Consider the following 26,261-nt stretch of genomic DNA (forward strand, 5'->3'; position numbering starts at 1 on the left):
AAGCCACAGCAGTGACACCACCAGATCATTTAACTGCTAGGCCAGAAGAAAACCTCTAAAGCTATTGCTAAAGTGTTTTCCTTAGGAGTCTTTTAGTGTTTATTTACCTCAACATATATTCAGATATTGCTTAGAATTGCTATTTTTGTCTCACATAATTCTGTTATATGCTTTGCTCAAGATTATCATTCTTAAATATCCCAGTTGAAAAGTCCTTTAGCAATTACGTACATTAAAAAGGCGGCTGGAGTTCCCGTCGTGGCTCAGTGGTTAACGAATCCGACAAGGAACCCTGAGGTTGCAGGTTCAATCCCTGGCCTCGCTCAGTGGGTTAAGGATCCTGTTGCCGTGACCTGTGGTGTAGGTCACAGACGTGGCTTGGATCCCGCATTGCTGTGGCTATGGTATAGGCCGGCAGCTACAGCTCCGATTCGACCCCTAGCCTGGGAACCTCCATGTGCCATGGGTGCAGCCCTAGAAAAGACCAAAAAAAAAAAAAAAAAAGACGGCTTCCCATCTTCATCATCAAAAACTAGACTTAAGGATATTTAGATAACACTTCCTCTTATTATTTCCAGTGGGTTCATACATCCTTCAAAAATACTAGGCTGACAATGACAAGAATAAAATTTGGCATAATCACATCCTTTTTTCTTTTTAGGCATTTATAAATTAAAAAATTATACCACAACACTTTTACCCTAAATCAATTAAAGCAGAATCTAAGAAAATGTTACTTACCAGTTCATACATGAAATCTGGATCTGAACTGTTTGCTAAGAGATCTGTGCTCATCAGAGTCTGTTCTGAAAAGGTGTGGCTTCGAAAGGCATCCCCAAAAGGCGGATCCATTCCGCTTACGCTAGGCTACAAGAGTGATTTTAATTTTGGAAAGTTAACACTGCTTCGAGATCAATTTACCACACATAAGCCCCACCCCCATATATCTACTAAATGATTATTTTCAGAACAATTTTGTATTTTTCCCTGCATTTTGGTACATTTAAATATTTAACTAACATTAAACTGTGGACTTATATTAGGAAAATAATTAATATGCATTAAAAATAGGAAAAGAAATAGAGTGGCAATTGTTAAGAATACCTAGGTTTCAAAAACTAAAGCTTATTTAGCCACCAGAGTCAGCAAATAGTACCTAATGAGTACTTTTATTTTTTGGCTATATTACATTTCTTCAAATCCACTTCTAACGACACTCTCTGTTTTAACTCCATGAAGTGGAGAATCCCCTGCCATTTCCTGGGGTCTGTAGAGGTAGCAAGACAGTCTCACACTATACTCCTAAAGGAGTTCAAAGTCCCCAAACGGAAGACAATTTGGGCATCTCTAGTCCAAGAAATGCCTCCCGGAACATGACAGAGGTAGAGTCAGCCAGATATCAAAAAGTCTTCCGCATGAGGCCAATAACTAGGGCATGAACTCAGTAGCTTTAATCCTGATCCCTGAAAAGGATTCACTTTCTATGACTAATAAGAAAGGAGGGGGGGAGACTTGGCACCCAGAGTCACTGCTCTTTTTCTCTTCATCCCCCTTTTCCATTTCAGTATCTATAACAAACCACTCTGGAATGAAGTTTGGGCCAAGACCCCCTAAAGTGGCCCAAACAAGTCCTCACTTTGATCTTTAACTTGGATAATGGCAGAAGACAGGAAAGAATTAAAAACTCCCTCTTTGTCTTTCTGTTCTTCTTTTATAAGCTCCTATCAAAACTTTTAAAATGCTATTAGTCTACTTACGTATATCGCTCTATTCATTGACCATCTACCTACCACAGACTGATCTTTTCACAGACGCTTTTCATCATGCTTTTCTTTATGGGTACCTCCCATGCCTTTCTTTTCTTTCTCTAATTTTCCACAACCTTCCCAGGCTGCAAGCTCAAAATAAGTGTTGTATAGACCTAAAGTCAAGTATTCAGTAAACAGCAAGGGAAAGTGTGAATGGGAAAGAACTCGAAATGGGTATCTGTAGTCCACTTGGCCCAGTGGTTAGGGTGGAGGTAGGCCACTATCAGCCAGCTAATCTTCTTCCTTTGCTGCTGCCTGGCTCTGAGTCACCAAACCATCTCAGCAAGCTGCTGATGTCCTGTGCTCAAGGCATAGTTCCGCTTGGCCCCACATAAAGCCACCTTAGGGTCCCTGTCCTCTCAAGATCTCTGGGTTTCTCCCCAGCACAAAAAGTGGTGGATAAGAGCTAACCAATGCATGGGGAAGGGAAGACGTTTGAATATGAAGAGTGGGGACTAAGAGGACTTCATTTACTGTTTCAGCAAACCTGAACTGGTCAATTCAAAGTAGTTACCATAACCGACACAGATCCAGCCGTTCTCAGATACGTACTGAGGAGTTACAGGTATATGTGTGAATGGGTGTGTGTGTGTGAAAGAGAGAGAGGTTGACATCCCTCACCATCTCTTCCTACTTGAATTCAATGGGCATAAATGGAAAGGAACAACTGGGAAAGAGGAAGAAGATACAGGGGATGGAAGTGGGCTTTCTGTGGCAGATTTTCAGGGGAGTTAGTTTAGCTCCCCTAAAGCCAGCACCTCCGCCTACCTTCCAACCAAGAGTTCCTTCACATTGTTCCCTCTGTCAAGTGCATTAAATTTCAAAGCTGCAGCAAAGGAAGAACATGTATTCCAAACCAGTTGAGATCAAAAGCAAAACATCTTTGAAAGAGTATATTAAGTTATATTAAGATTCAGAGAACTTACAGAACCAATGGTACTGGCTTTCTGCAATCTTACACCTACTCTGTAAGATTTACCTGAGGCATTTCCAAGCCCAGATCCTGTGAGTCCGATCCCAAACTTCTTTTTTTTCTTGTTTGTAAATTCTTTTCCAGCTTTACTTTTAAATTTAAGGTTAAAGATGATTTTCACAATCAACAGCAGGTTTCCCAGAATGCCTTCAATTCAACTGCTTGGATCACTGTGGGTTTGTGTGTTTGTTTTAATAATTCTGTGTGACTCTGTCAAACGACAACACAAAGCAACTTCACTGAGCACCACTAAAAACAAGCTGACCTTTCAAAAATGACATTAAGCAAATAACACTTAAAGGAATAAGTACTATAGTTGTAATATCAAGAATTTGGCTGGTTTTTAATACCAATTATTCTGCAATTCACCATCCCTCCCTTTCGTTTCTGCAATAGAATTGGTTAATAAACAATTGGCAAAATTTAAAAAAAACTGGCAAAATTAATATAGGCCCAACCTTCTTGGGATCTAAAGACGTATTATACTTAATGTTAAAATAAAGTTTCCATTCGGTTTGTGTTTCAAATGAGAAAACAGTGTCTCAAAAATTCCATCTATTGTATAATCATTACTGCTAAGTGAATCTACATTTTATACCCCTTATAAATCTCTAAGAAGAGTATGAATACATAATTATAAACAACAGAATCTAACATATCCTCTACATTAAATAAAATCATGTTTGTAAAGGTATATGCAACGCTATTCTTTGAGTTTGAAAGCTGTCCTTGAGGTAAGAATTATTTCAATAAGTTTTTAACATTTGTATGTTGAGAGGGAAAGAGGGATAAGGACTACTTTGCAGAGTGCAGAGTGGTTTCAAGGGTTAAATTAAATGATTGCAAACCACCTGGCACAGGGTCTTGACTGTGATAGAAACTGACAGGGTAGTTTCCCTTTGCCCTCCTCTATGAAGGTTTCCTTTTTTTTTCTTTCTTTCTTTTTCTTTTTCTTTTTTTTTAGGGCCTTAGGGCCAAGTGCAGTATATATAAGTTCCCAGGCTAGGGGTGGAATCAGAGCTGTAGCCACTGGCCAAAGCCACAGCCAATTAGCTTCATCTGTGACCTATGTCGCAGCTCAAGGCAACGCTGGATCCTTAACCCACTGAGCGAGGCTAGGGATCAAACCTGCATCCTCATGGATACTAGTCGGGTTCTTAAACCCCTGAGCCACAATGGAAATTCCACCCTCCTCTATGAAAGTTTTAATCAAAAACTGAAAAACTATACACCCTTCATCATCTCCTCCTAGATGTGTGACCCTCAAAGCCTGGTCCAATCTTCATCAGTATTAACCCGGAAATTTGTTAGAAGTAAAATTTTCTTGCGCTCCAGCCTAGACTTACTAAAGCAGAAACTCTGGGAGTAGGGCCCAGTAACATGTTTTACCAAGCCCTTGGGGGTGATTCTGATCCTCCCTAAAATTTGACAACCTCTACTTTACAATGAACTCCTTCCTCTCATTTGGTCTACAAGCAGTTTCATTTCTTAGGCTGAGATAAAAGAGTCAATTTAAGCTGTGCTGCCCTCTGCAGTTAACACATTCTCTGGACTGATTTCAGAGACCTCTTGCTGAACAAATAAGAGGTAGTCAACAGGGACTCAATAATTGTTCTACTCAATTAGATTAATAAATTGACTATCACTGTAGGAGCTTTTCGTAGATCTTTGCTAGGCGCTTCCTTCTGGTGCCTCTCATTCCAAGTGCACTGTTCTAGCCTAGGAAAAACACCCTCAAGTGCCCAGCCTGGGCCTAGAAACAGAATTTTAACTATGCATCTCAATCCAGAGAGAGAGAGCTGTCTCTCTCTCTCCACCCCCCCCCCTTTTTTTTTTTTTGCTTTTTAGGGCCACACTTTTGGCATATGGAGGTTCCCAAGCTAGGGGTCCAATCAGAGCTAGAGTTGCTGGCCTATGCCACAGCCACAGAAACTCAGGATCTGAGCCTCATCTTCGACCCACACCACAGCTCACAGCAACGCCAGGTCCCTGATCCTCTGAGAGAGGCCAGGGATTGAACCCAAAACCTCATGTTCACCTGTCAGATTTGTCTCCGCTGCACCACAATGGGAACTTCTGTTTTGTTTTGTTTTTAATTTAAAAAATTTTTTATTTTGTCTTTTTAGGGCCACGCCTGTAGCATGTGAAAGTTCCCAGGCTAGGGGTTAAACTGGAGCCACAGATGCTGGCTGACATCACAGCCACAGCAGATCTGAGCCACATCTTCGACCTTCACAGTAGTTTGTGGTAACATCAAACCCTTAACCCACCGAGCAAGGCCAGGGATTGAACCCACATCTTCAGGGATTGAACCCACATCTTCACAGACACTATGTCGGGTTCTTAATCTGCTGAGCCACAACCGAACTCCCAGTGCTACAGTTTAAATGGACTGATGCCTGCTAGTGCCAAAGGTCAGTTCTGGCCCAATTCCTCTTTATGTGGCTTCATGCCTTGTACCTACTGCTGATGTGTAGTCTCATTCCTAACTCTTCTTGATTCCTCTGAGAAATAAGGTCAGCTGACCTTTCCAGACTGTTACTTAGACCCTCCAAAAAGCATATTATTCCAGTGACAGATTCCAACAAAGTGGACCAGTATAATCTTGGTCTATAACCTAGATCTGGGAAAAGAGCTTGATACTTTCTCATACCTGAAACTTACCCTCTCTGGCAACAGAGGTGAAGACTCAAGAAGAGATTGAGTTCTCTTCAACTTAAATTTACTGGCATTTGCTACAGATACTATGTACCAACAGCTTGGTTTATCAGGGAAACACTGAAGGAAAAAAGGCAAAGTTCTAATCATAGATCTCACTTGCAAACTACACAACACTGGGTAGGGCAATGATTCTAAGCCTCATTTTTCTCATCTCTAGAAAGAAAATAATACTACTCTCTCCTGGTTATCAAATTTTCTAAGCTATAATACTTCCACACAAATACAAATATTTATTTTAAATGTTACTTAAACACTTAGCATCAAAACAAACTTGTCAACACAGTTAGCAAAAGAGCACTTGTTTGGGAAACAAGAGACTTATATTCCAGTTTTGATTCCATAATTAAAACAAAACAAGAGGGTGGACAAGATGGTGGAGTAGTAGAAGGGCCCTAAGCTCACCTCTCTCATGAGCACACCAAAATCACAAAAATCTACAGAACAACCATTGTTGAAAAAGACTGAAACCTCCCAGAAAAGATCCTCTATAGCTAAAGACATAAAGATGGACCCACAATGAGACTGGTAGGAGGAGCAGACTCCCAAATTAATCAAATCCCATTCTCCCTGGGTGGGTGACCCAAAAACTGGAAAATAATTATATTACAGAGGTTCTCCCATAGGAGTGAGAGTTCTGAGCCCCACGTCAGGCTCCCCCGAGCCTGGAGATCCAGTACTGGGAAGAGAGGCCCCCAGAGCATTTGGCTTTGAAGGCTTGACTGCAGGAAACAGATTTCACTCTTAAAAGGGGCACACAAAATCTCATGCACACCAAAACCAAAAGCAAAAGTGCTAATTTCATAGGACCCTGGGCCAGACCTACCTGCTGGTCTTGGAGGGTTCTCCTGGGGAGTTGGTGGGGGGGGGGATGTGCAGGGAGTGGTGGCTGTGGCCCACCCTGGGAACACAGATACTTGTGGCAGATATATTCAGAAGCAGTCATCTGCATGAGCTGTCCTAGATGCTGACATTTTGGCACTAAGACCTGGAGCCACCCAACAGTCACAGGCTCCAGTGCTGGGATATATCTGGCCAGTAATCAACAAACTGGATGGGGAAGCAGCCCCACTCATCAGCAGACAGGCTGCCTAAAGACTCCCTGAGCCTGCCTCTAAACATGTCCCAAGACACTCCCTGCCCACCAGAGGTCCAAGACCCCACTCCACCCACGAGAGGCAGGCACCTGGCCCTCCTGCCAAAAAACCTACACAAACACCTAAACCAGCTCCTCCACCACCATCACCCCCCAGTCAGAAGGCACACACCAAAAGTAGGAAAACTACAGTCCCGCAGCCTGCAGAATGAGTCTGCAAACACAGACCAGACACTATCCTGGGACCAATTGGCCCCTGGCCCTTGGGTGGTGAGATGGGAAGGCAATGCTAGGACAGGTAGGATGTCTCCTACAGAGGGCCACTTCTCCAAGGTCTAGAAATGTAACCAACCTACCACATATGTAAAAATACAAATGGCAATTTAGACAAGTGAGGTGACAGAGGAACATGTTTCAGTCAAAGAAACAAGATAAAACCCTGGAAGAACTAAGGAACATGTAGGTAGGTAATCTACCCAAGAAAGAGTTGAGTAGTGATCATTAAAGATAACTAAAGACTCCAGGAGGAAAATGGATGCAAAGAGCGAGAAATTAGAAATTTTTAACAGAGAATTAGAAAATACAAAGAACTAAACAAAATTAAAGAATAGAGTAACTGATATGAAAAATACACTGGAAGGAATCAATAGAGACTACATAAGGAAGAACAGATCAATGAGCTGGAAGACAGAGTAGTGAAAATCACTGCCACCCACAGAAAAAAGAAGGAAAATAAATGAGAACAGTGTAAGAGACCTCTGGGAAAACATCAAGCATGCTATGTTTTGCATTATAGGGGTCCTAGAAGGGGAAGAGAGAGAGAAATGGCCTGAGAAAATATTTGAAGAGATAATACCTGAAAACTTCCTTAAACCTGGGTAAGGAAACAGTCACCCAAGTCCAGGAACTGCAGAGAATCTCAGACAGGATTAACCCGCAGAGGAATACACCAGGACATATTGTACTCAAAGTGACAAAAATTAAAGATAAAGAGAGAATATTAAAAGCAACAAGGGGGAGTTCCTGTTGTGGCACAGTGGGAACAAATCCGACTAGGAACCATGAGGTTGCAGGTTCAATCCCTGGCCTTGCTCAGTGAGTTGAGGCTCTGGCGTTGCCATGAGCTGTGGTGTAGGTCGAAGATGAGGCTCAGGTCTGTCATTGCTGTGGCTGTGGTGTAGGCCGGCAGCAACAGCTCCGATTAGACCCCTAGCCTGGGAACCTCCATGTGCCATGGGTGCGGCCCCAAAAGGACAAAGACAAAAAATAAAATAAAAGCAACAAGGGAGGAATTCTTGCTGTGGTGCAGTGAGTTAAGAATCCAACTGCGGTGACTTGCATGGCTGTGGTGGTGGGTTCGATCCCCAGTCTGGTGCAGTGGGTTAAAGGATCCAATGTTGCCAGAGCTATGGCTCAGATTCAATCCCTGGCCTGGAAACTTCCCTATACCATGGGTGTGGTCACTTTAAAAAAAAAAGGCAACAAGGTAGAAGCAATAAATAATATACACAGGAACCCCCATGAGGCTATCAGCTGATTTTTTTCAACAGAAACTCTATAGGGAGTGGCATGATATATTTAAAGTGATTAAAGAGAAATAAAACCTACAACCAAGAATACTGTACCTTACAAGGCTCTCATTCATATTTAATGGAGAAATCAAAAGCTTTACAGACAAAGTTAAAAAAGAATTTAACTTTTGTTTGTTAAAAGAAACTTCAACAAATTTGTTGCCAGCTTTACGACAAATGCTAAAGGAACTTCTCTAAGTGGAAAAGAAAAAGTCATAACTAGAAACAAGAAAATTACAAAATGGAAAAGATTACTAGCAAAGACAAATATACAATAAATGTAGGAAATCATCCATACACAAATCTAGTAGGATGGTTAAAAGGCAAAAGTAGTGAAATCGGAGTTCCTGTTGTGGCACATTGGAAATGAATCTGACTAGCATCCATGAGGAGGCAGGTTCCATCCCTGGCCTTGCTCAGTGGGTTAAGAATCCTGTGTTGCTGTGGCTGTGGTATAGGCTGGCAGCTATAGCTCCAATTTGACCCCTAGCCTGAGAACCTCCATATGCCACAGGTACAGCCCTAAAAAGCAAAAAAAAAAAAGAAAAAAAGTAGTGAAATCATTTGTATCCACAGTAAGTAGGTAAGGGATACACAGAACAATTATATGTAAAATATAAAATCTGTAACTGTAATCCTGAGGGGAGTACACAAATGCAGGGTATTAAAATACATTTGAAATTAACTTGAAGTAATGTGATGGTACAACTGCTATGGAAAATAGTACGGAGGTTCCTCAGAAAACTAAATACAGAACTACCATATGATCCAGCAATCCCACTCTTGGGCATATATCCAGAGAAAACATTCATTCAAAAAATACATGCACCCCTATGTTCACTGCAGCACTATTCGCAATAGCCAAGACAAGGAAACAACCTAAATGTCCACTGACAGAGGAATGTAATAAGATGTGCTATATATACACAATGGAACACTACTCAGCCATTAAAAAGAACAAAACAGCACCATTTGTAGCAACATGGATGTGATTAGAGATTCTCATACTAAGTGAAGTCAGAAAGAGAAAGACAAATACCACATGATATCACTAATATGTAGAATCTAAAATATGGCACAGATGAACTTACCTACAGAACAGAAACAGACTCACAGACATGGAGAACAGACTTGTGGTTGCCGAAGGGAAGGGGGAGGGAGTGGGATGGACTGGGAGTTTGGGGTTAGTAGATGCAAACTATTACATTTAGACTGGATAAGTAATGAGGTCCTGCAGTATATCATAGGGAATTATATCCAATTACTTGTGACAGAACATGATAGAAGATAATGTGAGAAAAATAATGTGTATATATATGTATAACTGGGTCACTCTGCTGTACAGCAGAAATTGACAGAATACTGTAAATAAACTGCAATAAAAAATTTTTAAAAAAGATCAGCAACTTGAAACCAGCATGTATAAACATAGATCCCTACACAAAAACTTCATGGTAGCCACAAAACAAAAATCTGTAACAGATAAACACACAAAAAAAGAAAAATGAATCCAAACACAACACTAAAGACAGTCATCACATCACAAAAGAAGAGACAAATGAAACAGGAAAAAGATCTACAAAAACAAATCCAAAACAATTAACAAAATGGCAATAGGAATATACATATCAATAATTACCTTAAATGTAAACAGAATAAATGCTCCAAAAGACACAGGCTGGTTGAATGGATACAAAAACAAGATCTGTATATTTGCTGCCTAGGAGAGACTCATTTCAGATCTAGGGACATATACAGATTGAAAGTCTGGGTAATGGAAAAAAAGATATTCTGCACAAATAGAAATCAAAAGAAAGCCAGAGCTGCAATATTTCTATTAGACAAAATATACTTTAAAATAAAGACTGGTATAAGAGACAAAGATCCTACATAATGATCAAATGATTAATCCAAAAAGAAGATATAACAATTATAAATATATATGCACCTAACACAGGAGCACCTCAACATGTAAGGCAAATGTTAACAGACATAAAAGGAGAAATTGACAGTAACACAACAATAGTGAGGGACCCTAACCACTTACATCAATGAACACATCATCCAGACAGAAAATCAGTAAGGGAATACAGGCCTTAAACGACACATTGGACCAGATGAACTTAACTGACATTTATAGAGCACTCCAACCAAAAGCAGAATACATATTCTTTTCAAGTGCACATGGAACATTCTCCAGGACAGATCATATGCTGAACCATTAAGCAAACCTCAGTAAATTTAAGAAAACTGAAATCATATCAAGCATTTTTTTCTGACCACATCGCCATGAGATTAGAAGTCAACTACAAGAAAAAAAACTGCAAAAAACCAAACATGTGGAATCTAAACTATATACTACATAACAACCAATGGATCACTGAAAAAATCAGAGAAAATGAAAAAATACTTAGAGACAAATGAAAATGAAAACATGACAATCCAAAACCTATGGGATGCAGTAAAAGCAGTTCTAAGAGGGAAGTGTATAGCAATACAAGCCTACATGAATAAAAAGGGAAAAAAACTCAAATAAATGATGTATCCTTACACCTATAATAAGTAGAAAAAGAACAAATAAAACCAAAAGTTAATAGATGGAAAGAAACCATAAAGATCAGAGCTGAAATAAATGAACTAGAGACTAAAAATACAATAGGAAAGATCAATAAAACTAAACCCTGGTTCTCTAAAAAGATTAATGAAATTGGGGGAAAAAAAGAAAAAAAAAACAAGGAAGAAAAAGATAAATAAAATTAACAAATCTTTAGTCAGACTGACTCATCAAGAAAAAAAGGGAGGAGTTCCCATCATGGCACAGTGGTTAAGGAATCCGATTAGGAACCATGAGGTTGCGGGTTCGGTCCCTGCCCTTGCTCAGTGGGTTAACGCTCCGGTGTTGCTGTGAGCTATGGTGTAGGTTGCAGACGCAGCTCGGATCCCGTATTGCTGTGGCTCTGGCGAGGGCCGGTGGCTACAGCTCTGATTCGACCCCTAGCCTGGGAACCTCCATATGCCGCGGGAACGGCCCAAGAAATAGCTAAAAGGACAAAAAAAAAAAAAAAAAAAAGAAAGAAAAAAAGGGAGAGGGCCCAAATCAATAAAATCAGAACTGAGAAAGGAAAAGTTACAATCAACACCACAGAAATAAAAAAATCGTGAGACCACTATGAGCGAATATACCCCAATAAAATGGACAACCCAGAAGAAATGGACAAATTCTTAGAAAGGTACAATCTCCCAAGACTGATCCAGGAAGAAATAGAAAATATAAACAGACCAATTACCACTACTAAAACTGAATTCGTAATTTTAAAAATTCTGACAAGCAAAAGTCCAGGACCAGATGGCTTCAAAGGTGAATTCCAACAAACACTAAGAGAAGAATTAACACCTATCCTTCCAAAACTATTCCAAAAAATTGCAGAGGAAGCAATACTTTTGAACTCATGCTGTGAGGCCACCATCAACCCCACCCCCAAACCAGACCAAGAGATCACAAAAAAAGAAAATTACAGGCTGATATCACTGATGAACACAGATGCAAAAATCATACACCATGGATCATACATCCTGGGATAAATCTCAGGAATGCAAGGATTTTTCAATATCCACAAATCAATCAACATAATACACCACATTAACAAACTGAAGAGTAAAAACCATATCATCTCAATAGACACAGAAAAAGCTTTTCATAAAATTCAACATCCATTTATGATAAAAAAAAAAAACTCTTCAGAAAGTGGCCAAAGAAGGAACCCACCTCAACATAATAAAGGCCACATATGACAAATTTTCAATGGTGAAAAGTTGAAAGTGAAAAATTTTCCTGAAATCAGAAACAAGACAAAGATACCCACTCTCATCACTTTTATTCAACATAGTTTTGAAAGCCCTAGCCACAACAATCAGAGAAGAGAAAGAAATAAAAGGAATCCAAATTGGAAAAAAAGAAGTAAAACTGAGGGCAGTTTGCAGATGACATGACGCTACACATAGACAATCCTAAAGACACCACCAGAAAACTATTAGAGCTCATCAATGAATTCATTAATGGTGCTAGATGCAAAAAAAAATATACAGAAATCTGTTGCATTTCAAAACACTAACCACAAAACATCGAAAGAAAAAATAAGGAAACAATTTCATTTACCATTGCATCAAAAAGAATAAAATACTGGAGTTCCCATCATGGCGCAGCGGAAACGAATCCGACTAGGAACCATGAGGTTGCGGGTTCAATCTCTGGCCTTGCTCAGCGGGCCAAGGATCCACCATTGCCATGAGCTGTGGTATAGGTTGCAGACACGCATCTTGGATCTGGCATTGCTGTGGCTGTGGTGTTGGCCGGCAGCTACAGCTCTGATTAGACCCCTAGCCTGGGAACCTCCATATGCCATGGGTGTGGCCCTAAAAAGACAAAAAGACAAAAAAAAAGACAAAAAAAAAAAAGAGTAAAATACTTAGGGATAAAGCTACCTAAAGAGGCAAAAGACTTGTATTCTGAAAACTGCTAAGATGCTGATGAAAGAATTTGAAGACAACACAAATGATGGAAAGATACACTGTGTTTCTGGACTGGAAGACTTGATATTGTTAAAGTGACCATACTGCCAAAGGCAATCTAAAGATTCAAAGCAATCCCTATCAATGACCAAAAGCATTTTTCACAGAACTAGAACAAAAAAATGTTTAAATTTGTATGGAAACACAAAAGACCTCAAATAACCAAAGCAAACTGGAGAAAGAACAGAGCTGGAGGAATCAAACTCCCTTACTTCAAACTATACTTCAAACTACAGTAATCAAAACAGTAATGGCACTGGCATAACAAAAGACGTTATCAATGGAACAGGACAGAAAGACCAGAAATTAAGCCATGTACCTACAGTCAATTAATCTATGACAAAGGAGGCAAGAATATACAATGGAGAAAAGACCGTCTCTTCAATAAGCGGTACTAGGAGTTCCCATCGTGGCACAGCAGAAACGAATCCAACTAGGAACCATGAGGTTGTGGGTTCGATCCCTGGCCTCAATCAGTGGGTGAAGGATCCCGTGTTGCTGTGGCTGTGGTATATGCCGGCAGCTATAGCTCCAATTCAACCCCTAGCCTGGGAACCTCCACATGCCATGGATGCGGACCTAAAAAAAGAGCCAAAAAATAAAATAAAACTAGGAAAAAAAAAAAGTGGTGATGGGAAAACTGGACAGCTATATGGAAAAGAATGAAATTATAACATTCTCTAACACCATATCCAAAAATAAACTCAAAAGAGAAGACTTAAATGAGAGATTAAAGACTGGATACTATAAAATTCCTAGAGGAAAAGATAGGCATAAAACTCTTTGACATAAGTTGCAGCAACATTTTTTTGGATCCATCTCCTCGAGTTATGAAAATAAAAACAAACAAATGGGACCTAGCTAAACTTAAATTGCTTTTGCACATCAAAGGAAACCATAAACTAAACAAAAAAAAACAATCTATAGACTCAGAAAATATTTGCAAATGATGTTACCAACAAAGGATTAATTTCCAAAATATACAAATAGTTCATACGGCTTAATATCCCAAAACCAAACCACAAAATCAAAAAATGGTCTAAAGACCTAAATAGACATTTCTCCAAAGAAGACATAGAGATGGCCAATATGAATGTGAAAAGATGCTTAGTATCGCTAAGTATTAGAGAAATGCAAATCAAAACTGCAATGAGGTATCACTTCACACCAGTCAGAATGGCCATCATTAAAAATTCTACATACCATAAATGCTAGTGAGGGTGTGGAGAAAAAAGAACCCTCCTACACTGTTGATGGGAACATAAATTGGTGCAGCCACTATGGAAAACATATGGAGATTCCTTAAGAAACTAAAAATAGAGTTATCACATGATCCTGCAATCCCATTCCAGGGCATATATCCAGAGAAAACTTTAATTTGAAAAGATACGTGCACCCCAATGTACATAGCAGCACTATTTACAATAGCCAAGATGGGAGCAACTTAAGTGCCCACCAAAAGATGAATGGATACAGTTGTGAGAGATATAAATGGAATCTATATATGGAATATATATATATGGAATCTTATAAATGATACAATTTACAAAAGAGAAATAGACTCACAGACACAGAAAATAAACTTACGGCCATCAAGGGGATAGTGGGGAAGGGAAGGGAGGGGAAATACATTAGGAGTTTGGGATTAACATATACACACTACTATATATAAAACAGGTAAACAAGAAGGACCTACTGTATAACACGGAATTATACTCAATACCTTATAATAACCTATAATTGAAGAGACATGAAAAATGTATGTATAACTGGATCACTTTCCTGTACACTTGAAACCAACACAACCTTGTAAATTAACTGTACTTCAATTAAAAAAAAAAACAGGCTTGAACAACCTTATGAATTAGAGCAAGTTACTTCCATGTATGTCTTAGTGCCCATACTGAGGAATTACAGTTATTCCCCCTTAACCATGTAATAGAGATGTTATAAGAACTGAATGAGATATTAAATTAGGCTATAGTAATAAAGTAAATCTGAAAAGTGATTATTTCCAATAGGTATATTTTGCCAATGCTTTCTTTTATCCCACAGCTAGTCCAACTCAGAAACTCAGTATCTGTAACAGCTGTTGGCAACAAGGCTGAATATTTTAAAGACACCAATTCCCAAAGAGAGGGTATCCACAATGTAAAAGGTTGAACTCTTTCTCCTGGAAGGAAGGTCCTGACCTGCTTTTCCTAGTCTCTCAGGTGGCAACAAAGAGGGTGGGGGGAGAGTCAATTCCATTCTAAGCAGTAGGACCTCTTTTCAGTGATAAACTCGCCCGGTCTCTTAAAGCTAATGACTCAAGGTCACGACACCAACTATACTCACCCCTAACATTCTGCACCCATTTTCCAGAAATGCCTGGTATCATTCCAAGTATTTATTGTGAAACAACCAAGAAGAGCAAAATTTCCCACCCAAAAGTGGAAGGGGAAAAAAAGAATAGGGGCCTCTACGGCAATTACCAACACACAGAATCTTCCATCATGACACACTGCTCTAAAACTACCTCCTATTCTAGGGAGCCATATGCAAAAGGGACATTAATGCTTAGAAGGCTGAGTAACACTGAGGAGGAAGGTGTAACAGCTTGCTTTGGGGGGATGTCTTCACACTTGTGTAGGCTCAAGAATATCCACATTTTACTCAACATTTTGGTATCGAAATCCCTAAAAAGCAATGATCTAATTTCCCATGTGTGGCCTGAGAAATATTTGTTCCTAGGAATGTTAAATGGTTACTCAACAAAAGGGTTGGGAGGTTAGGAAAACACCACATTAAATAAAACTGTTATGTTGCCTTTACACAGGGCTCCTTGGGAACTTGAAGATACTAGGTGAAAACGTGCACTATAAATCACCAAAAGATGAACAGAGCACATCTCATTTCTCAAACTTATTTGATCACAAAATCCTCTATCCTGCCCTCAAGCTGACCTCAAGGACTAGTGTTTATTCAGGAAAAAACAACAAAAAAACCCCCACACAAACCAATAACAATGACAGCTAGAGGAAAGGCTAAATTAATTCCCTTAGTTTTTACTTCCCTATTCGCAGCTCTGGCTCACCAGTACCAGTACAGTTTTGTGAGTCTTTTCAAGGGAGAAAAGACTGTGGTCCATCAGAAATAATATTTACCAATAGATTTTCTGTACCTGGCTCATTCAAAACTATTTAACTATTCCACCACAGCTCATAGGCACAAGAAGATACTTCAGTAACAGAGAACTACCTCTCCAAAGCAAGGAGATGGGGCAAATGACTGACTAATGAATAGCACTGGTACCACTAGAAGAGAGCCATGACTTCAATCTTTTTCACAACCTTTTCCACCAGGTCCTACCCTAGGGTTTGTTTGTTTTTTTGTTTATTTTGGTTCCCCATTTTAAGATATGTTGGGGCTTACTATGTACATTAGGCAAAGGCAAAAGGTAAAGTAAAATGATAGGTAAGGTCAAAGGACTTCTTAAAAAAGCTCTTTCCTGGGACTGCTCAAACCATGAATCCAACCTTTAAAAGCAAACCAGAGAGCTAACTGATGTGGCCCTGGCAGCTCACACATATCCAAGAGTTCCTAAATTGTGCCTCTTCTGAATCTGAGGGCCTCAGCTGATCCATGAGAGTCCAATATATATAATAAAAAAGCTTGGAATTCCCATCCTGGCGCAGCAGAAATGAATCCGACTAGGAACCATGAGGTTGCTGGTTCAATCCCTGGCCTTGCTCAGTGGGTTAAGGATCCAGTGTTGCCATGAGCTGTGATGATCCTGTGTGGCTGTGGCTATGGCTGTGGCCTGCAGCTGCAGCTGTGGCCTGCAGCTGCAGCTCTGATTCGACCCCTAGCCTTGGGAACCTCCATATGCTGAGGGTGCAGCCCCAAAAAGCAAAAAAAAAAAAAAAAAAAAAAAAGAAGCTGACATCAAGAAAAATATAAACCACTTTATAAATGAAAATATCTATGAATAAGCAGGTACTGTATATGATGGCTAGAATCCCTGAAGCTCCCCTTACATGGCACTGGCTTAGGCCACTGCTTCCTTTTACTATCTTGAGGGAACTGGTTCCTCACAATGGTAAGAAGCACTTCTGAGTCATCCAACAGTCATCAGAGTAGAAGTTAAAAATGTTTTGACACACCCATCAGGATGCCTATCATCCAAATAACAGAAAATAACAAGTGCGACGAGGATATGGAAAAACTGCTGGTGGGCATGTAAAATGGTATACCTGAAAAACAGTTTAGTATTTCCTCAAAAAGTTAAACAGAATTGCCATATGCTCTACCGGTTCTGGATATATACCAAAAAAAAAAAATTGAAAACAAGAACTCAGATACATGTACACCTATGTTCACAGCAGCATTATTCACAACAGCCAAAAGGTGTAAACAACCCTAATGATTGCAGATAAAAGGATAAACAAATGTGGTATACACATACAATGCAACATCACTCAGTCATAAAGAGGAATGAAACCCTGCTACGTGCTACACATACATGAACCTTGAAAACTTTATGCTAAATGAAATAAATCAGACACAAAAGACAAACGTTACACGATTTCCACTTAGATGAAGTATCAGGATAGGCAAATCATGTAGATAAAAAGTAGAAGAGAAGGTACCAGAGACTGAGAGAGTAATAGGGTACCAAGTTTCTGTTTGGGATGATGAAAATATTCTCCGTATTTCAGAATAGTGGTGATGGTTACACAAATCAACACATTTAATGCCACTGAATGGTAGACAATACGGTTTAAATGGCAAAATTTGTTTACCACAATGAGAATTTTTTTAAACGTCTGTGGTTAGAAAGGCCAACACATTTATACTGTTATATAATTCCTATATCATGGTTTATTTTGATTTTAAACTTTGCTAGTTCATAGTCATCATTTTTTTTTTCATGTGAGCAGAGTTCTTAGGTTCTCTCTTTGTAACTGTCATGACACCTATTTAAATAAATAATTTCTTCTGTGATTTAACCCCCAAGATGAAAGAGAGAGGAGGCTGGGAGGAAGGAAAGACCACCACGCAGTCCATCCAAACTGCTACACTTCAATTCCTCTCCTTCTGAAAACTACTTAGTAAGTAAGGGTTGAATAAAACAGACCTTCAGAAGCTTACTAAATCAAGCCACTACCTAGTTCATGGTACAGCAGAAGTCAGAGATCCTCAAATCTCCAAACCATTGAGGAAGCAGAGGCTGACTATGCAATGCACTGGAGAAAACCTGGGGGCTGCATTTTTCCTTCATCACGTAACACTAATCCTGTGAACATGACTGTAGACGAATCGCTATTCTCTACCCTTCCACAGCAATTCTCAAAACTCCAGAATCTGGAAAACAGGCAAGTAAATCTCAAACCAGATGGTTATCCTAGTTTGATGGTAATCCAATTTGGATACTGTCTTTATGCCATAACACCTTGTGAATTCTTTATCCCTGGGTCAACCTAATAGTCTCCTTTTATCCTTACTCTCAGAGTTTAAAAAAATAAGGGGTTAGGAGTTCCCGGGTGGCCCAGTGGGTTAAGGACTCTACAATGTCACTGCTGTGGTGTGGGTTTGACCCCTGGCCCAGGAACTTCCACATGCCACCAGCACGGCCAAAAAACTTTAAGAGGGTAAAATTAAGTTGGCCACAAATTTTTATTAAATAATTAAAACCACATTTTACTGAGAATCTTGAAGAGCTAAGAAAATATACTAAATCTCAGAAGTGATCTCTCCTTGGAACGTTGTCTTGGAGAAAGACACAAGCCTTCTTAGAGAATTTTATTGAGGGAGTGGAATGGACTGGGAGTTTGGGGTTAATAGATGCAAACTATTGCATGTGGAGTGGATAAGCAATGAGATCCTGCTGTATAGCACAGGGAACTGTATCTAATCACTTGTGATGGCGAATAATGTGAGAAAAAGAATATATATATATATGTATGAGCATGTTCACTTTACTGTACAGTAGAAATTGACAGAACACTGTAAATCAACTATAATGGAACAAATAAAAATCATCAAAAAACAACAACAAAAAAAGACTTTTAAGAGAGATACTCATACGCAGCAGGAAAAAAAAAAAAAAATTCAATTCCTTTCCAAAGGTTTGGCCCAGAGACAACACATGGGAGCTTAATTAAACCATTTTGAAAACCAATAAGAAAGATCATTAAAGCAGGTTTCCGGATCAGTGTGAGGTGAATGGGAAGTTTTTATTTCTGAAAACTACCGACTACAAGATATTACGGGCTTTCTGCAACCTTGGTATCTGCCAATTAAGTTGTTCAGAGTACAATAACAAGAGCATGGGACAGTTTTAGACAGAACCAAAAAATGCGTTTCTAACCCCAGCCACCCTTGATTCCCACTGGCAACAAATATTCAGTTTATATTTGGTGTAACTGTTTATAGATTACAAAGCAAACTGCTCTTCCTTGTCATTTAATAAAACAACTTGGGAAATAATTAGGGTTAATTTTAGTGTAATTAGCAACCCCCACCCTCTCTGTCCAACCACTTTTACATTATTTGTAAAAGTTCAGCAAATGGATGCCTCTGTGCAAACCTATCATCACAGAGACCATCTCCACCCTCAGTGCCTCAAAGATCATCTCTCGGGGGTTCTGCATCTTCATCCTAAACACACAAGTGCACACCATCCCTACCATCTGAGATCCAGGTGTTTCCCTGTTCACTCACTTCCCATGAACTCAGATACAACATGCCACCACTCCACCCATCCACACAGTCCTATTCTGTCCATTGTACCATTTCAGACATCCAGGCATGTAACACGGATCTCAGCCTTGGCTCTTTTCTTCCTCCTCCCGACTCGCTTTGTTATTAAATCATGCCAGTCTCTTTATCAAAGACACACTGACAACTGACTTTGGACAGAGCATGTATGTACCTGTCTGACTTTGCCTTTCCCATTTTCTCAACTCTTGCCTAGACTTCATCATCTTCTATCTACCATCCCAATATCTGCCCTACAGATCTTGCTTCTAGCCTCTCCCTCTCTCCACTTCTTATGCTCCATTATAAAATTATTCTCCCTAAACCTCCACATCACATTAGCACTGTGCTTGTGAGTTTTCAACTTCCATTATCTCCTGGATGATGTTCAAAGTACACAGGCACAAAAAAACAATCTTTCCAACCCCCTTTTCCTCTACTCTTTAATAAATATAACATTAATATTAGTCTGATCTTACAATTTCCCCCAAATCCTTGAATTACTTATAAACCCACTTCACTCCACTTAAGGACCTCCAGCAGTGCGATTCTGATTTTTTCGTGCCTTTGCTCACAATCCTCTTCCTTTTCCCCAGACCCTTGCCTTTATTACCAGAAAGCGCAAAATCTTTTGAGAATGACCATTACATCTCATGTCTATTTAGTCACAATGCCAAAAGCAATGCTTTGCTCAGGACAGGCATCTAGACAAGAGCTGAATGACAACAAACAGGAAATCCCCTAAGATCATAGGTGCTCGTGGATCAGTAGTCAGAGGTGCGATGTTCTTCATATAGAAAGAGGACATTACAAAGAAGTCAGTCATTCAATACATATTTATTAAGCATCTTTTATGGGCTCCAAAGTACCCTGCAGGAGTTTGTAAATTTAGGTCTTGAACCACTGTAGTATAATACAGTAAAAATATTTTAAATTGTACTCCTGAATTTTCTTTTAAATTTCTAGGAAGAGTGCTGTTCGAATTCAGTCAGTTTTAAAGACTTGAAATAATTTTTGACCAGGGAGGAGAGGGTAGAGGAAAGAACAGGATCAAAACTTATTTAAACCAACTGAATCCAGGTACTGGACTGATACGTATTACACTATTCTCTCTTTCACTCTTGCTCACACACACACATTTTTAATTAAGACAAAATATTTTACGCAGGTTAAACATGGGAGTTTTAAAGAATTATTTTGTTTTCTGAGCTATTCTGCAGAAATCTACAACATGAAAAAGAGAACAGTACAATTCTAGATAGTGGCATAAAAGCAGGTGAGAATACACTTGAGCCATCTGCAAGATTCCAGGGAAATATCCATCGGAGGACACTCTGGACATACCGAACAACTTCACTGCTCTTGTTAATCAGGGGTCTAGACTCTTCCTCAAAATGCATTATCTCCCTCCTCCTTTCTTAGATTCAATGTTTTTCAAAAGTAGCATGAACGGGAGTTCCTACTGTGGCACAACAGGATCAGTGATGTTTGTGGAGCACGGGGATTCAAGTTCGATCCCAGGCCTGGCACAGTCGGTTAAGGGTCCAGTGTCGCTAGAGCTGCAGCATAGATTGCAGCTGTGGCTTGGATCTGATCCCTGGCCTAGGAACTCCATACACTAAAACAAAAGCATGAACATATACTAGAGACAATCTTGGAACTCCCTTCAAATTCCTCCCTAGTGTGAAATGGGTTATACAAACCACCAGCACAGAACTATAGAGGTACAGAGGTTATGGTGCAGGGCTACACAAAGGTTGTGAGTACAGTTTTGCAGTCATTTCTTTCAACACTGAGACAGGCTGGCTGCCTCCTTAACGCCAATACTCCTATGAGGCTTGCTCTGTGGGAAGCAAACTCTAGATTCAAGATAAAAGGTTCTGCTTTATCGAATATTTGGAATTTCATTCCGGAGTCTCACTTGCCTTCTTTTATTTGTAGATATAAGAATGCCCCCCCTTTTACTTTGCAGGATATCGTGATTCATGACAATACGTAAAGAATCTTACCTGGCTCAAAACAGACAATAAATGGTGGCCATTTTGGCTTTCAGATTCCTTCTTTGGTATAAGATGTTCCTGAGATGTGGCTGCTACTGACCATATACAAATCCAAACTCAACTCAGAATCCCAGATTGTCTGAATTCCACACTTAATTGTCACAAAAACCCAACTGCCTGGAACTCAAGTGAATAAAGGATATGCAGGCAACATAGGTCATTTAATGCCCTTGCTCTGGCTTTATGAGGGTGAAATGTTCATTATGCTGGTTTAATCGGCAAAAGAATCTCTGGATTCACAAAGTAGTTCATAAAGTTGCAAACTAGCCATCTCCTATACACAATAAAGAACTGGCGGATAAATTACAAGGGGAAAGGGCTTTCTTCAGAGAGATTATTGTTCTTATTGTTCAAAAAAATCACCTGCCACTTATCTCTTTTTTTATAGTTATTTATACTGGCTTCACGAAAGAGTCTGAGCAACTCGAGGGAACGGATTCATAACAAATTTATTTTTCTACTCATAATGCCTTACATAGTTTCTAACACACACACACACACACACACACACACACACAGAGTTTAATCTCTACTATACTTGTCTCAATAGGGTTCAGAATAAATCAAACAGAGGAGGCAGACTATCCCAACTGCTGGGAAAATACAGCTTTGAATAAAATCAGCACCTATCAGAAGAGAAGTACAAAAAGTAATAGTCCCACTCTGCCTTTAGACATTCATAATTTTCTCTCTCTGCAATCAGAGGAAAGGATAAAATTCATTTACAGTAATTCATCAGTTTTTAACTTGGAAGTCTGGACAACCAGCAAGTTATTATGTTCAACTATAAAACAAACGTAACAAGGTCCTAATAAGTTCACTCTACCAGGAATATGTACATTTTAAAACAAGAGACAAAAAAAACCTGAAGATTTAAAGCAAAAGTCTCAAACTGGACTGCAGCCACAAATCGATGCCTACACATGGGTTTTGTTCAGCCCACACATCAGTGTTTTTAAAAAATTAATTTTTAACTGACAGCACCTAAATTGGTAAGTTCATATAAAACTTCTGAATCCTGCTTATCAAATGCCACTCTCTTGAAGAAAAAAAAATCCGACCTGACAACACTGGGTACATACTCCCAGCAAGATCTTTCTTGAACTGAAATAAGAGTTATCTCTTGAAACTGGCCTGTGCTTTCCAGCTTGCTCCAATCTCCATCCAGTCCGATTTTACAGATGGGAAACCTTAAACATTCTCAAAACCACAGAGCTAGCAAAAAGCTTGCTGATGAATACAGCTAACTCCAGGACTATCTTTCTTAATCATTCGGCAACTCAACCTCTAAATGAAAGGCATTTAAAACAACTGTACTTGAATGTTTATAGCAGCTTTATTCACAATAGCCTAAAATCTGGAAGCAACCCAAATGTCCATCGACTGGTAAATGAATAGACAAATTGTGGTACAGCCATATAATAACAACTACTCAACTGACACTCAAATGACATGAACAAATCTCAAAAGCATTATGTTAAGTAAAAGCTATGAGACTCAAAAGCAACACATTCTATCAACGCATTTATATGAAATTCCAGAAAAGAAAGAACTACAGTGACAGAAAATAAAACAATATTTGGAGCCAGGGGTGAAGAAGGGCATGAGGGGACTTTTTGTAGTGATCAAAATGTTCTATATCATGACTACAGAAGTAATTAAATAACTGCATTCATTTGCCAAAACTAAAAATTGGGTGAATTTACGTAAATTATACCTCAATAAAGTTGATTCTAAAAAAAGGTGTTTAGAAAATACTGTCAAACTACAGAGAAGACTACTATCATTTCTACCTGGGAAAGTTTGGGAAAGTTTCAGGAAAAGGTGAGATTTGAAAAGGATCTCGTCATAGAACCAGTTTTAGGCACATGAAAAGTAGAAAATACAAGATAGTAGGAGTAATATTCTGCATTGTAGTCTGTGAGAAATGGCATTTCTGAATACAAAGAAAAATGCTTCAAAAAATGAAATTCATAGAGATGGGTAATTAGTACCTGGCTAAGTATCAAAGACAAGATCTTACAAGATTTCCCAGGAGGGAATCAATTCAGAGATTATATTGCTCTTCATATGCAAAATAAGCAATAGTGTTGAAAAAATTTTTGGTTTTTTTTTCTCCTCTTTTTTTCTTGTTTTGTTTTTAAATAGCAAAAGGAAAAGACTCAAAAAAAGGGAAAAAGGAGTTCCCTGATGGGCCAGTGGGTTAAGGATCCAGCACTGTCACTGCTAAGGCTTGGGGCACAGCTGTGGTAAGGGTTCGAACCCCTGGACTGTGGACTTCCATATGACACAGGCACGGCCAAAAAAAGGAAAAGAAACTCATAGGGTAAAGGAAGGGATGGAAGCAAGGAGATGAAATAAAGGTGATGAATGGATACACTGGGTCAGAATCAAAGGTACCCAAACAGAAGAGAGAAGAAGGGAGGCGCATCAGACCTTGATGAAGTTCCAAAGAAAACCTAAAAACGAGGGGGAAAGAGACCAGCCAATCAAAGTCAGAGCTGCAAAGAAAAGAGGACAGAGGCCTGGCAGGGCACTGCAAGCCCAGGAGAGTAAGGACAAGGGAAAGCAAAAAAGTTCTTTCCTCCTAAATCTCGAAAAGTAATTAGCTTTCTCCTCATCTACCCCCAGCCCTAGTTGAAGCCTCCTCATAACCAGCCCCGCTCCACATATCCTACACACCTTTTATACTTCCCTGACTTTTTTCACTGGTCTTCAAAACTCCCTTCAAATGCCATCTTTTCTGGAAAGTTTCTCCAACTTTCCCAGGCAGAGTTAGCAGTCTAACTCTTTGGTATTTTCATATACTATAATGTTGAACTGCAATGTCTGTCTCCTCTACCAGCCTATGTGAACCTCCAGCAGAGGATTCAGCAGTAAAGATGAAAACCCTTAACTAAAGAGCGGTTCAAAAAACTATTAGGTCCACCTCATCTTCTACAACACAAGTAGGATGCTTGAAGCCTTGATGTTTAAAGGGTGCAGTGAATCTTCAAACAAGAGTCCATCTATCCTAACTACCCCTACTTTCTCCCCATAACATCAAGGACATTTTATTAATACTTTAGAAAATTTTTAATTTCTCAGCGAATGCCAGACATGTAATAGAGAAGGCAAACAGTACCAGGAATGGTTTGTAGCAAAGAAGGAAGTTCCTCTACAAAATAAAAGGAGCAGTTTAAACTCACCAAGACATATGTTGTACATTTATTTACTGAAAATAAATGTGCAACAAAGACTCTGAAGAAAAGAGGAAGGACAAAAAAATCAGCAAGCTCATGACACTTTCGTGGGAAACTTCTCAATGTCAACAACATCCAAAGATAAATAAGTGAAAACATGACTTTGTAACAAAAGATGTAAAAGTGGTTTTGGTGTTAAAAGGACAGAATGACAGGAAGATCGGAGTTGCTGGGAATTAGCGGTGAGATGAGTAGTTTAAAAAGCTGTTGAGGGAGAAGAGTTCCAATGTAGATTTTGGAAGAAACGTCATGAACTGGGGAAAAGGCATACAAGGCCTGGCTGGTGGTGGAATGGGATGGTACTGTAGTCACAAAGTACCACTGCATCGAACTCCCTCCACCTCTAGCCCTTCCTGTTGGGGTTAATCAGACTTATTAGCAAGAATGATTTTACAGTGCTTCTCCCCCAAAGGGATTTTGCTATATAGATGAGTAATTATCCTAAACGGCTAAGAAATAAAAGAAGTTTCACTCACATTTGCCAAACACCCAGAGACCAAGTGTCCCAAGAGCTAGGGACAAATCCAAAGGACAAAGCACAAGGCTTTTTGCTTGTTTTTTGGGTTTGTGTGTGTGCCTGGAGGGAATATTCAACAAGTCTAACTAAGGGAATGTATCTGAAAAAAACTAACAAAAGAATTCAAGGAAGAACGTATATATGGGTTACTTTGCTGTACAGCAGAAACTGACAGAACACTGTAAATCAAGCATAATAAAAAATAAAAATCAGGTTAGTATCAACGATAAAAAATAATTCAAGGGATTTTTACATATCATTAAAATAGCTTCTCTATAAGTTTTCCTATGAGAAAGAAAATTTCCACTTTAAAATGAAGACTTTTTGTTATAAGCACATGGTGATTAATTACTCCCAACTAAGACATACCCAACATCTCTTCTAATAGTAGACTGACTTCTCTGCCTTCCAGATAAGCAGTTTTTAGCAAATCACTTATTTAAGTAGTTCAGAAGCACTAAAAGGTGGAGGCACTAAGGGTATTAAAATAAAAGGCAGACTATGACCTCAAGCTGCTCACTATTAAATGGGTAGAGAAATTCTATAGAGGGGGAAAAGTCCTAATAAAAAGAAACTAAGAGGAAATCACTAAGAAAAAGAAAACCAAATCCAGATTTGCGAGGTGGTTTCCAGCAGCAGGAAACTTGAGCATATTCAAAGTACAAGAGTTTGAGAATACGCTAACAATTTCCCAATATCCCCCTGTGAGATAGAAAACATCATTATTCCTAACTGTTAAGAAATTAATAAACTGAAATATTCATAATCACCCAGGCAAACATAGGTTAATTAGAACTAGAAACAAGATTATAGGACACATGAGGCTTTTCAGTATTAAGAGGTCAATATATATTCTCCTTTCTAAACTTTCACGCTCACACTTAAAATCTAGTTCATGTCAACAAGACCGGCGAAGTATGACATTAAAACAAAACAAAAAGCTACACATGAAAAAATTAAGTATCT

General features: G+C 39.1%; 1 protein-coding gene across 4 annotated transcripts in view; it reads right to left on the minus strand.

The window, feature by feature from the left end:
• Positions 1 to 26,261, minus strand: part of CREBRF (CREB3 regulatory factor) — a 64,792-nt gene that overhangs the window by 34,317 nt on the left and 4,214 nt on the right. For all 4 annotated transcript variants that reach the window (XM_013990647.2, XM_005657631.3, XM_021076896.1 and 1 more), the window contains exons 2-3: positions 2,788 to 2,991; positions 742 to 867 (exon numbers count right to left, since the gene is read on the minus strand). In XM_013990647.2, the coding sequence (XP_013846101.1) occupies positions 742 to 867; positions 2,788 to 2,796 (135 nt within the window). In that variant the 5' untranslated portion in view covers positions 2,797 to 2,991. The remainder of the gene's footprint in view (positions 1 to 741; positions 868 to 2,787; positions 2,992 to 26,261) is intronic.

Source organism: Sus scrofa, chromosome 16, assembly GCF_000003025.6.
Source record: "Sus scrofa isolate TJ Tabasco breed Duroc chromosome 16, Sscrofa11.1, whole genome shotgun sequence".
Taxonomy (NCBI): domain Eukaryota; kingdom Metazoa; phylum Chordata; class Mammalia; order Artiodactyla; family Suidae; genus Sus; species Sus scrofa.